A 13,688-nucleotide genomic window follows, 5' to 3' on the forward strand; every position below is an offset into this window, starting at 1 on the left:
TATTTCAGCCCCCTCCCAGCCCACTGCTATTTCAGCCCCCTTCCAGCCCACTGCTATTTCAGCCCCCTCCCAGCCCACTGCTATTTCAGCCCCCTCCCAGCCCCACTGCTATTTCAGCCCCCTCCCAGCCCACTGCTATTTCAGCCCCCATCCAGCCCACTGCTATTTCAGCCCCCATCCAGCCCACTGCTATTTCAGCCCCCATCCAGCCCACTGCTATTTCAGCCCCCATCCAGCCCACTGCTATTTCAGCCCCCTCCCAGCCCACTGCTATTTCAGCCCCCTCCCAGCCCACTGCTATTTCAGCCCCCTTTGTCTTTCCTCTCTAGCTCTCTCTCTCTCCTGTACGATAAACAAAACATATGTGAGGAGTGGAACTGCCCCACTTCTTTATTTAAAGAATATATATACAATTTTGAGGAAAAAAAGACAAATAAAGCTGTGCACTGTACAGCGAAGGTTTTACCAAGAACATTCCAGAAGGACTAATTTGAGGCAGAAAGGGAATTGTCGTTGTCTTACGTCAGATGGCGTCACTCCTACGCAACGCTCATCCCTCAATCAATCTGTCTTGTAGGACATCGAACTCATCTTAAAATGTTGGGATTCCCGAGCATCCGCCATTCAAAAGTAGAAACTGTTCCTAAAATGTTATATCAACGCGCTCTTGTATGACTTACCATGATATCAGTAGAATAACAAGCTAAAGTAATACAAATATTGTGACTGATTAATTTTCTCAAACTATATCCTGCAAAAATGTTGCAAAGATGTCGGCCTCCAGTGCAGTGACTTTAATCAGCAGCTTAGCTGTTCTAACTAGCTGTCGTACTGACGTGGTGAGCTAGCTAGCTAGCTGTCGTACTGACGTGGTGAGCTAGCTAGCTAGCTGTCGTACTGACGTGGTGAGCGAGCTAGCTAGCTAGCTGTCGTACTGACGTGGTGAGCGAGCTAGCTAGCTAGCTGTCGTACTGACGTGGTGAGCTAGCTAGCTGTCGTACTGACGTGGTGAGCTAGCTAGCTAGCTGTCGTACTGACGTGGTGAGCTAGCTAGCTAGCTGTCGTACTGACGTGGTGAGCTAGCTAGCTAGCTGTCGTACTGACGTGGTGAGCTAGCTAGCTAGCTGTCGTACTGACGTGGTGAGCTAGCTAGCTAGCTAGCTGTCGTACTGACGTGGTGAGCTAGCTGTCGTACTGACGTGGTGAGCTAGCTAGCTAGCTGTCGTACTGACGTGGTGAGCTAGCTGTCGTACTGACGTGGTGAGCTAGCTAGCTAGCTGTCGTACTGACGTGGTGAGCTAGCTGTCGTACTGACGTGGTGAGCTAGCTAGCTAGCTGTCGTACTGACGTGGTGAGCTAGCTAGCTAGCTGTCGTACTGACGTGGTGAGCTAGCTGTCGTACTGACGTGGTGAGCTAGCTAGCTAGCTGTCGTACTGACGTGGTGAGCTAGCTGTCGTACTGACGTGGTGAGCTAGCTAGCTAGCTGTCGTACTGACGTGGTGAGCTAGCTAGCTAGCTGTCGTACTGACGTGGTGAGCTAGCTAGCTAGCTGTCGTACTGACGTGGTGAGCTAGCTAGCTAGCTGTCGTACTGACGTGGTGAGCTAGCTAGCTAGCTGTCGTACTGACGTGGTGAGCTAGCTAGCTCTACCTTTACTGACATTTTTAAAGCTTGTTTAAATGACCCTAAAGTTGGGCCTCCCGGGTGGCGCAGTGGTCAAGAAGTCTTCACTGCAGCGCCAGCTGTGCTACCAGAGACTCTGGGTTCGAGCCCAGGCTCTGTCGCAGCCGGGAGGTCCATGGGGCGACTCACAATTGGCCTAGTGTCGTCCTTGTTAGGGAGGGTTTGGCCGGTAGGGATATGCTTGTCTTATTGCGCACTAGCGACTCCTGTGGCGGGACGGGCGCAGTGCACGCTAACCAGGTCGCCAGGTGCACGGTGTTTCCTTCGACACATTGGTGCGGCTGGCTTCCGGGTTGGATGCGCGCTGTGTTAAGAAGCAGGTTGGGTGTGTATCAGAGGACGCATGGCTTTTGACCTTCGTCTCTCCCGAGCCCGTACGGGAGTTGTAGCGATGAGACAAGATAGTAACAAGATACCACAAAATTGGAGAGAAAAGGGGGTAAAATTTACATTTAAAAAAAGTTAGACTTGCAGCCCCAAAGTTAAGAGGGACTGTGTTTCCCCTGCGATCGCTAACGTTACTCTGTATGGTTGGGTCAGCTGAGCATAGCAGCTGTCTTGGGAGGCGACTGCAGCGACCAACAGCTGCTTCATGAAAACTCATCATGTGAGCGTCAGCACTACTAAAGTAGCTTGCTAAGCTAGCTGTTGTTGGAAGCATTCAGTGTGTGTGTGTGTATTACTAGGTATAGGCTTGGTTGGTTAGCAGCATCGTTTCAGGGACTGGTTCAGCAAGCTAATGTTGGACATTTTATGACCGCTTCCGTGCCCATTGTCAAACTTCAGAGATGCACAAACGGTCTCCGCTAGATGTAAAATGGAGCGACTATGACTTCCTCACCAACAACATCATTGACAGATGTATTGTTTTTGCTTACGTTCATTCAGACTGTTTTCAGGCAGAAATTGTGTTCAGCAGACGATGTCACCTAGGTAGTATTTTTTTTAAATGTTCGACGACACATTGTAGCTGAATTATCCCATCACCCTTGCGAGATACGAGACAGATCAGTGCCGGCAGAATCGACACGCTATCTTACTTAGGACGATGGGGAATTGACCCGCTCTCTGAGGACGATGGGAAATCGACACGCTATCTGACTGAGGACGATGGGAAATCGACACGCTATCTGACTGAGGACGATGGGGAATCGACACGCTATCTGACTGAGGACGATGGGGAATCGACACGCTATCTGAGGACGATGGTGAATCGACACGCTATCTGAGGACGATGGGGAATCGACACGCTATCTGACTGAGGACGATGGGGAATCGACGCGCTATCTGAGGACGATGGTGAATCGACGCGCTATCTGAGGACGATGGTGAATCGACGCGCTCTCTGAGGACGATGGGGAATCGACACGCTCTCTGAGGACGATGGGGAATCGACACGCTCTCTGAGGACGATGGGGAATCGACGCGCTCTCTGAGGACGATGGGGAATCGACGCGCTCTCTGAGGACGATGGGGAATCGACACGCTCTCTGAGGACGGTGGTGAATCGACACGCTCTCTGAGGACGATGGGGAATCGACACGCTATCTGACTGAGGACGATGGGGAATCGACACGCTATCTGACTGAGGACGATGGTGAATCGACACGCTCTCTGAGGACGATGGTGAATCGACACGCTATCTGACTGAGGACGATGGGGAATCGACACGCTCTCTGAGGACGATGGGGAATCGACACGCTATCTGAGGACGATGGGGAATCGACACGCTCTCTGAGGACGATGGCGAATCGACACGCTCTCTGACTGAGGACGATGGGGAATCGACACGCTCTCTGACTGAGGACGATGGGGAATCGACACGCTCTCTGACTGAGGGCGATGGGGAATCGACACGCTCTCTGAGGACGATGGGGAATCGACACGCTATCTGACTGAGGACGATGGTGAATCGACGCGCTCTCTGAGGACGATGGGGAATCGACACGCTCTCTGAGGACGGTGGTGAATCGACACGCTCTCTGAGGACGATGGGGAATCGACACGCTATCTGACTGAGGACGATGGGGAATCGACACGCTATCTGACTGAGGACGATGGTGAATCGACACGCTCTCTGAGGACGATGGTGAATCGACACGCTATCTGACTGAGGACGATGGGGAATCGACACGCTCTCTGAGGACGATGGGGAATCGACACGCTATCTGAGGACGATGGGGAATCGACACGCTCTCTGAGGACGATGGCGAATCGACACGCTCTCTGACTGAGGACGATGGGGAATCGACACGCTCTCTGACTGAGGACGATGGGGAATCGACACGCTCTCTGACTGAGGGCGATGGGGAATCGACACGCTCTCTGAGGACGATGGGGAATCGACACGCTATCTGACTGAGGACGATGGTGAATCGACACGCTCTCTGAGGACGATGGTGAATCGACACGCTATCTGACTGAGGACGATGGGGAATCGACACGCTATCTGAGGACGATGGGGAATCGACACGCTCTCTGAGGACGATGGGGAATCGACACGCTCTCTGAGGACGATGGCGAATCGACACGCTATCTGACTGAGGACGATGGGGAATCGACACGCTCTCTGACTGAGGACGATGGGGAATCGACACGCTCTCTGACTGAGGGCGATGGGGAATCGACACGCTCTCTGAGGACGATGGGGAATCGACACGCTATCTGACTGAGGACGATGGTGAATCGACGCGCTATCTGAGGACGATGGTGAATCGACACGCTATCTGACTGAGGACGATGGGGAATCGACACGCTCTCTGAGGACGATGGGGAATCGACACGCTCTCTGAGGACGATGGGGAATCGACACGCTATCTGACTGAGGACGATGGTGAATCGACGCGCTATCTGAGGACGATGGTGAATCGACACGCTATCTGACTGAGGACGATGGGGAATCGACACGCTCTCTGAGGACGATGGGGAATCGACACGCTCTCTGAGGACGATGGGGAATCGACACGCTCTCTGAGGACGATGGGGAATCGACACGCTCTCTGAGGACGATGGGGAATCGACACGCTCTCTGAGGACGATGGGGAATCGACACGCTATCTGACTGAGGACGATGGTGAATCGACGCGCTATCTGAGGACGATGGTGAATCGACACGCTATCTGACTGAGGACGATGGGGAATCGACACGCTCTCTGAGGACGATGGTGAATCGACACGCTATCTGACTGAGGACGATGGTGAATCGACCCGCTATCTGACTGAGGACGATGGTGAATCGACGCGCTATCTGACTGAGGACGATGGTGAATCGACGCGCTATCTGACTGAGGACGATGGTGAATCGACGCACTATCTGAGGACGATGGTGAATCGACGCACTATCTGAGGACGATAGTGAATCGACACGCTCGCTGAGGACGATGGTGAATCGACACGCTATCTGACTGAGGACGATGGTGAATCGACGCGCTATCTGACTGAGGACGATGGTGAATCGACACGCTCTCTGAGGACGATGGGGAATCGACACGCTATCTGACTGAGGACGATGGTGAATCGACGCGCTATCTGAGGACGATGGGGAATCGACACGCTATCTGAGGACGATGGTGAATCGACGCGCTATCTGACTGAGGACGATGGTGAATCGACACGCTATCTGAGGACGATGGGGAATCGACACGCTATCTGAGGACGATGGTGAATCGACGCGCTATCTGAGGACGATGGTGAATCGACGCGCTCTCTGAGGACGATGGGGAATTGACTGCCATTTGGGGGACATTAAGTGTTATGTTTCTATGGGCCCTCGTCAAAAGTAGTGCACTATATAGGGAATCGTTTGCCATTTCCTGTTTTTAAATTAAATTTGGGACGCACTGTAAATGTTGTTTCTGTATGTAATTCTGGGTTCATCAGACTCCTGTGAGGGACTCATGGTGAAGACTCTGGAGAAAGATGCCACGTATGAAATCGCCAAGCGCTCTCACAACTGGCTCAAGGTACAGACACACCACAGGGTTCTCCCCAGGATTTAACAAGGTGCTGGGGGGGGTGTGCCCGGACAGGGGCAGCCTCCCCCTTAAGACTGAGAGTTTTGCGGTTTTTAACATCGTTAACTGACATTTCTTGCTAGAACTAAAAAGTGCCTTCTATATAACAAAGTAAAAATAAATATTTGCTTTTTTTATTTATATGTACATGAATATTTACATGCATATATACATAATGTACAGTACCAGTCAAATGTTTGGACACCTACTCATTCAAGGGTTTTTCTTTATTTGTACTATTTTCTACATTGTAGAATAATAGTGAAGAAATCAAAACTATTAAATAACACATGGAATCATGTACTAACCAAAAATGTGTTAAACAAATCTAAATGTATTTGAGATATAGCCACCCTTTGCCATTCTCTCAACCAGCTTCATGAGGTATTCACCTGGAATGCTTTCCCAAAATATGCTGAACACTTGTTGGCTGCTTTTCCTTCACTCTGCAGTCCAACACATCCCAAACCATCTCAATTGGGTTAGCATTAGTTTTTGATGTCTTCACTATTATTCTTCAATGTAGAAAATAGTAAAAAATAAATAAAAACCCTTGAATGAGTAGGTGTGTCCAAACGTTTGACTGGTACTGTGTGTGTATATATATATATATATATATATATATATATATATATCTCTATATATATATATATATATATAGTGGCGCAGCCAGGCCACAAGGTGGCGCAGCTCCTCTTACATTCTTTGGCGAGAACCCTGCACTACACATGTGCACGCAAACACAATAAGTTCTTATAGGTTTGTCTAATAATCCTCCCCATCTCTCTGTCTAGCTGAAGAAGGATTATCTGGATGGCGTGGGGGACACGATGGATCTTTGTGTGATCGGAGCCTATCTGGGGAAGGGCAAGAGAGCAGGGACCTACGGAGGCTTTCTGCTCGCCTGCTACGATGAGGACAATGAAGAGTTCCAGTCCGTCTGCAAGGTCAGTGTGAGAGGGGTTTCTGTGTGTGTGTGTGTGAGGGGGTTTCTGTGTGTGTGTGAGAGGGGTTTCTGTGTGTGTGTGAGAGGGGGTTCTGTGTGTGTGTGAGGGGGGTTCTGTGTGTGTGTGAGGGGTGGGTTTCTGTGTGTGTGTGTGTGAGGGGGTTTCTGTGTGTGTGTGTGAGGGGGGTTTCTGTGTGTGAGGGGGTTTCTGTGTGTGAGGGGGTTTCTGTGTGTGAGGAGGGGTTTCTGTGTGTGTGTGAGGGGGTTTCTGTGTGTGTGTGTGAGGGGGTTTCTGTGTGTGTGTGTGAGAGGGGGTTTCTGTGTGTGTGGGGGGTCTGTGTGTGGGGGGTTCTGTGTGTGTGAGAGGGGGGTTCTGTGTGTGTGAGAGGGGGGTTCTGTCTCTGTGTGTGTGTGAGAGAGGGGGGTTTCTGTGTGCGTGTGAGAGGGGTTTCTGTGTGTGAGAGGGGGTTCTGTGTGTGTGGGGAGGGGGGTTCTGTGTGTGTGTGAGGAGGGGGTTCTGTGTGTGTGTGTGTGAGCGAGAGGGGGTTCTGTGTGTGAGAGAGAGGGGGGGGGTTCTGTGTGTGAGAGAGGGGGTTCTGTGTGTGTGAGAGGGGGAGGTTCTGTGTGTGAGAGGGGGTTCTGTGTGTGAGAGGGGGTTCTGTGTGTGTGAGAGGGGGTTATGTGTGTGTGTGAGGAGGGGGTTTCTGTGTGTGTGTGTGTGGAGGGGGTTTCTGTGTGTGTGTGTGAGGAGGGGGTTTCTGTGTGTGTGTGTGAGGGGGTTTCTGTGTGTGTGTGTGTGAGGAGGGGGTTTCTGTGTGTGTGTGTGAGGGGGGGTTTGTGTGTGTGTGAGAGGAGGGGGTTCTGTGTGTGTGAGAGGAGGGGGTTCTGTGTGTGTGTGAGAGGAGGGGGTTCTGTGTGTGAGGGGGTTCTGTGTGTGAGGGGGGTTCTGTGTGTGTGTGAGGGGGGTTATGTGTGTGTGTGTGTGTGTGAGGAGGGGGGTTTCTGTGTGTGAGAGGGGGTGTTATGTGTGTGTGTGTGAGGGGGGGTTCTGTGTGTGTGTGAGGAGGGGGTTCTGTGTGTGTGTGAGGAGGGGGTTCTGTGTGTGTGTGAGAGGAGGGGGGTTCTGTGTGTGTGTGAGAGGGGGTTCTGTGTGTGAGAGGAGGGGGTTCTGTGTGTGTGTGAGAGGGGGTTCTGTGTGAGGGGGTTTCTGTGTGTGTGTGAGGAGGGGGTTTCTGTGTGTGTGTGAGAGGGGGTTGTGTGTGTGAGAGGAGGGGTGGGTTCTGTGTGTGTGAGAGGAGGGGGTTCTGTGTGTGTGTGAGAGGGGGTTCTGTGTGTGAGGGGGTTCTGTGTGTGTGTGTGTGTGTGAGGAGGGGTTTCTGTGTGTGAGAGGAGGGGGTTCTGTGTGTGTGTGAGAGGAGGGGGTTCTGTGTGTGTGAGAGGAGGGGGTTCTGTGTGTGTGAGGGGGGTTCTGTGTGAGGGGGGTTCTGTGTGTGTGTGTGAGGGGGGTTCTGTGTGTGTGTGAGGAGGGGGTTCTGTGTGTGTGTGAGGAGGGGGTTCTGTGTGTGTGTGAGAGGAGGGGGGTTCTGTGTGTGTGAGGGGGTTCTGTGTGTGTGTGAGGGGGTTTCTGTGTGTGTGAGGAGGGGGTTTCTGTGTGTGTGTGAGGAGGGGGTTTCTGTCTGTGTGTGTGTGAGGAGGTGGGTTTCTGTGTGTGTGTGAGATGGGGGGTTGTGTGTGTGAGAGGAGGGGGTTCTGTGTGTGAGAGGAGGGGGTTCTGTGTGTGTGTGAGAGGAGGGGGTTCTGTGTGTGTGTGTGAGGGGGGTTCTGTGTGTGAGGGGGTTATGTGTGTGTGTGTGAGGGGGTTATATGTGTGTGTGTGTGAGGGGGGTTATATGTGTGTGTGTGTGAGGAGGGGGTTTCTGTGTGTGAGAGGGGGTGTTATGTGTGTGTGTGTGTGTGTGAGGAGGGGGTTCTGTGTGTGTGTGAGGAGGGGGGGTTCTGTGTGTGTGTGAGAGGAGGGGTTCTGTGTGTGTGTGTGAGAGGGGGTTCTGTGTGTGTGTGTGAGAGGCGGGGGGTTTATGTGTGTGTGTGAGGAGGGGGTTCTGTGTGTGTGTGAGGAGGGGGTTCTGTGTGTGTGTGAGGAGGGGGTTCTGTGTGTGTGTGAGAGGAGGGGGGGTTCTGTGTGTGTGTGAGAGGGGGGGTTATGTGTGTGTGTGTACCTGTCTGCCTGCGAGGTTACTTTTGTCCACTTTGTCTCTGCTGGTCTGTCTGTTTTGAAAGGTGACCGCTCCTCGGGCCAATTAGGCTAAAGGCATTTAACACAGGGTATTCTGTCAGTTGTGTTATTCTACTCTGCTAAAAGGTCTCGTCTGGTTTACCGCAGGGGAATGTGTCTTTCTGGTTCTTTTGTCTTTGCAGATTGGGACAGGTTTCAAGGATGAAGATTTGGAGCAACATTACACATTCTTAAAGGTACAAGACAGAGACCATTGCTGTGTTCTATTCTCATTTTGTGAAGCGAAGCCCGGAGTTTCTGTTGCAAAGTTGCCAAAAGTCTTTAGATCCAATTAACTATGAAGCCATTGTCTTTTTCCAGGAGCATATTTTGCCAAAGCCCCGCCCCTATTACCGTGTGGACCAATCAACTGAGCCCGACTTGTGGCTCGATGCAGTGCAAGTATGGGAAGTGAAGTGTGCTGACCTATCGCTGTCGCCGATCTACAAGGCTGGCATGGGATTGGTTAGTACCACTCTTGTTTGTCCACTGGCACATCAATACTAATAATATAAAGACTGTCCCTATTCCTTTTGTAGTGCACTACTTTTGATCAGGTCCCAATAAAGTAGTTCACTATATAGGGAATAGGGTGCCATTTGGGACACAACCAAAGTCATTTGGAAATTATTCATTCGATTCAAAGCAATTTGATCTGAGAACTGAAAGGGATGTAACCGCCACACACTCTTCCTCATTAATCCACTCTGCAAATCTAAAACAAACTGTTCCCCCAAATTTCTTGCGAGATCATGGCTCTTGTTGCTTTCCTCTGGGAAGGATATTATTTAATAGACTTACCATGAACCCAACCCATGTTACCCACAACTTAAATGCACACTCATATAGGCCTAGGTCCAATATTTAGGCTATATCTCCCGAGGGGCTCCGCGGTCTAAGGTACTGCATCTCAGTGTTAGAGGCGTCACTACAGACCCTGGTTCGATTCCAGGCTGTATCACAATCGGCCGTGATTGGGAGTCCCATAGGGCGGCGCACAATTGGCTCAGCGTCGTCCAGGTTCGGGTTTAGCTGGGGTAGGCCGTCATTGTACATAAGAATTTGTTCTTAACTGACTTAAATAAATGTTAAAATAAATCTCAGGGCCAGAGTATGAGTAGCGGTGCTGCTGTCCATAAATCCTATTCATATCAGCACTCCTGCTCTGAAGCTCTTTGTCGATACGGGCCCTAATCTGTGATTTATACAAGGGCTGTGTGTCCCAAATGGCCCTCTATTTCCTATATAGTGAATAACGTTTGATCAGAGCCTTATGGGTAGTGTACTACATAGGGAAGAGGGTGCCATTTGGGACAGAGGGTGCTTTGTAAGTAATGCATCAACTGGGAAAGGGAAACCTGCACTCACTGAGAGGGTTTTGTTTTAATGTTCATTTAGCTGGTCAAACCTGCACTCACTGAGAGGGTCTTGTTGTAATGTTCATTTAGCAGGTCAAACCAGCACTCACTGAGAGGGTCTTGTTGTAATGTTCATTTAGCAGGTCAAACCAGCACTCACTGAGAGGGTCTTGTTGTAATGTTCATTTAGCAGGTCAAACCTGCACTCACTGAGAGGGTCTTGTTGTAATGTTCATTTAGCAGGTCAAACCTGCACTCACTGAGAGGGTCTTGTTGTAATGTTCATTTAGCAGGTCAAACCTGCACTTACTGAGAGGGTTTTGTTGTAATGTTCATTTAGCAGGTCAAACCTGCACTTACTGAGAGGGTCTTGTTGTAATGTTCATTTAGCAGGTCAAACCTGCACTCACTGAGAGGGTTTTGCTGTAATGTTCATTTAGCAGGTCAAACCTGCACTCACTGAGAGGGTCTTGTTGTAATGTTCATTTAGCAGGTCAAACCTGCACTCACTGAGAGGGTCTTGTTGTAATGTTCATTTAGCAGGTCAAACCTGCACTCACTGAGAGGGTCTTGTTGTAATGTTCATTTAGCAGGTCAAACCTGCACTCACTGAGAGGGTCTTGTTGTAATGTTCATTTAGCAGGTCAAACCTGCACTCGCTGAGAGAGTTTTGCTGTAATGTTCATTTAGCAGGTCAAACCTGCACTCACTGAGAGGGTTTTGCTGTAATGTTCATTTAGCAGGTCAAACCTGCACTCGCTGAGAGAGTCTTGTTTTAATGCATTTTCTCTGGTCCTCGTATCTTCTCTCTTTGTGACCCAGAGAATGGCTTCAACCGTTTGCTAGGGTTATGGTCCTCGTATCTTCTCTCTTTGTGACCCAGAGAATGGCTTCAACCGTTTGCTAGGGTTATGGTCCTCGTATCTTCTCTCTTTGTGACCCAGAGAATGGCTTCAACCGTTTGCTAGGGTTATGGTCCTCGTATCTTCTCTCTTTGTGACCCAGAGAATGGCTTCAACCGTTTGCTAGGGTTATGGTCCTCGTATCTTCTCTCTTTGTGACCCAGAGAATGGCTTCAACCGTTTGTTAGGGTTATGGTCCTCGTATCTTCTCTCTTTGTGACCCAGAGAATGGCTTCAACCGTTTGCTAGGGTTATGGTCCTCGTATCTTCTCTCTTTGTGACCCAGAGAATGGCTTCAACCGTTTGCTAGGGTTATGGTCCTCGTATCTTCTCTCTTTGTGACCCAGAGAATGGCTTCAACCGTTTGCTAGGGTTATGGTCCTCGTATCTTCTCTCTTTGTGACCCAGAGAATGGCTTCAACCGTTTGCTAGGGTTATGGTCCTCGTATCTTCTCTCTTTGTGACCCAGAGAATGGCTTCAACCGTTTGCTAGGGTTATGGTCCTCGTATCTTCTCTCTTTGTGACCCAGAGAATGGCTTCAACCGTTTGCTAGGGTTATGGTCCTCGTATCTTCTCTCTTTGTGACCCAGAGAATGGCTTCAACCGTTTGCTAGGGTTATGGTCCTCGTATCTTCTCTCTTTGTGACCCAGAGAATGGCTTCAACCGTTTGCTAGGGTTATGGTCCTCGTATCTTCTCTCTTTGTGACCCAGAGAATGGCTTCAACCGTTTGCTAGGGTTATGGTCCTCGTATCTTCTCTCTTTGTGACCCAGAGAATGGCTTCAACCGTTTGCTAGGTTATGGTCCTCGTATCTTCTCTCTTTGTGACCCAGAGAATGGCTTCAACCGTTTGCTAGGGTTATGGTCCTCGTATCTTCTCTCTTTGTGACCCAGAGAATGGCTTCAACCGTTTGCTAGGGTTATGGTCCTCGTATCTTCTCTCTTTGTGACCCAGAGAATGGCTTCAACCGTTTGCTAGGGTTATGGTCCTCGTATCTTCTCTCTTTGTGACCCAGAGAATGGCTTCAACCGTTTGCTAGGGTTATGGTCCTCGTATCTTCTCTCTTTGTGACCCAGAGAATGGCTTCAACCGTTTGCTAGGGTTATGGTCTGAGTATAGTTAGTTGAAATGTTGTTGACAGTCTACAAAACAATTTGGGACTAGCCAAATACAGTGTTGCCGATGATTCATGTGTATTTTCTCTTCTGTTTCCCAGTGTGACCCAGAGAAGGGCATCTCTCTTCGGTTCCCACGCTTCCTGAGGATCAGAGATGATAAGAAGCCGGAGGAGGCCACTTCAGGGGGACAGGTACGTTGAGACACTGGAGTTGTCTTGTTGCACATCGCGTCCTTTCTTCTCTCCTCCTGCTCAACTGTATTGGAGGAGAATGTCCAAGGTCCCGCCCCTTGGACCTTCTGAATGTCCAAGGTCCCTCCCCCTGGACCTTCTGAATGTCCAAGGTCCCTCCCCCTGGACCTTCTGAATGTCCAAGGTCCCTCCCCCTGGACCTTCTGAATATCCAAGGTCCCTCCCCCTGGACCTTCTGAATGTCCAAGGCCCCCCTGGACCTTCTGAATGTCCAAGGTCCCTCCCCCTGGACCTTCTGAATATCCAAGGTCCCTCCCCTGGACCTTCTGAATGTCCAAGGCCCCCCTGGACCTTCTGAATATCCAAGGTCCCTCCCCCTGGACCTTCTCCAGTGAGTTTTGAGAAGGAATCAAGGGGAGAGGATGCAAGGAATCAAGGGGAGATGTATTTGTTTGCTCTTTTCTCCACCTCTCCTTCTCTGTATCTTAACGTCTCCCTCAGAACCGTTTCTTTTTCTCTCTGAAATCAAGTCACTGATTTCTGTCGTTCTATTTTTCTGTTTTTTTTAGATTGCTGATTTATACATGAAGCAGCAGGTTGTTCAGAATCAGGGTGACAAAGCTGACCTCGAGGACTACTACTGACCTCTGACCCGATCAGCTGCCCGCCCAGTCGCCAATAACTCGGGTGAAACCTCAATGTGTACATAATTATTATTGTTTTTTTAAATGATGAACCCGAATAAGGCTCTGCCAATGCAAAAATGAAAGTGAAGACCCTGTGAACAGCTGTGTTGCTAGATATATAGGCTTTGCCAATGTTATGACGTTAAACAGTTTGTTGTTGTACCTGATTTTGTGGGGGGATCGTATTCACACCAGTATAAAGTACAGTTGTCAAATCACCGTGATGTATGTGAATAAAGGCTTTTGCTAATTTTATAATTGTGTGTGTGTGTGTGTGTGCTCATTTTAGCCACTAAACATGTTTTTCTCAACATATGCAGTCAAAAAAACAACATCTAGACTATTGATGACTTCCATCATTCAGATTGTTACGATGCATATTTAGGTAGCGCTTTACTTGAAACTTGCAGGTAGGCTTTATAACTTGTTCTCAGCATGTATGAGCCTGAAGGCCTTCCGCGTACAACTGACTAGGTTATAACTTGTTCTTAGCATGTATGAGCCTGAAGGCCTTCC

General features: G+C 49.8%; 1 protein-coding gene across 1 annotated transcript in view; it reads left to right on the top strand.

Moving 5' to 3' along the window:
* lig1 (ligase I, DNA, ATP-dependent) overlaps positions 1-13,430 on the top strand; it is a 32,663-nt gene extending 19,233 nt beyond the window's left edge. Inside the window, exons 22-27 of the mRNA XM_065013714.1 lie at positions 5,564-5,646; positions 6,492-6,644; positions 9,059-9,112; positions 9,237-9,380; positions 12,394-12,486; positions 13,056-13,430. Coding sequence (XP_064869786.1) covers positions 5,564-5,646; positions 6,492-6,644; positions 9,059-9,112; positions 9,237-9,380; positions 12,394-12,486; positions 13,056-13,130 — 602 coding nt within the window. The 3' untranslated portion in view covers positions 13,131-13,430. The remainder of the gene's footprint in view (positions 1-5,563; positions 5,647-6,491; positions 6,645-9,058; positions 9,113-9,236; positions 9,381-12,393; positions 12,487-13,055) is intronic.
* The last annotated feature ends 258 nt before the right edge of the window (positions 13,431-13,688 follow it).

This window comes from Oncorhynchus nerka, linkage group LG9b (assembly GCF_034236695.1).
Source record: "Oncorhynchus nerka isolate Pitt River linkage group LG9b, Oner_Uvic_2.0, whole genome shotgun sequence".
Classification (NCBI taxonomy): Eukaryota; Metazoa; Chordata; class Actinopteri; order Salmoniformes; family Salmonidae; genus Oncorhynchus; species Oncorhynchus nerka.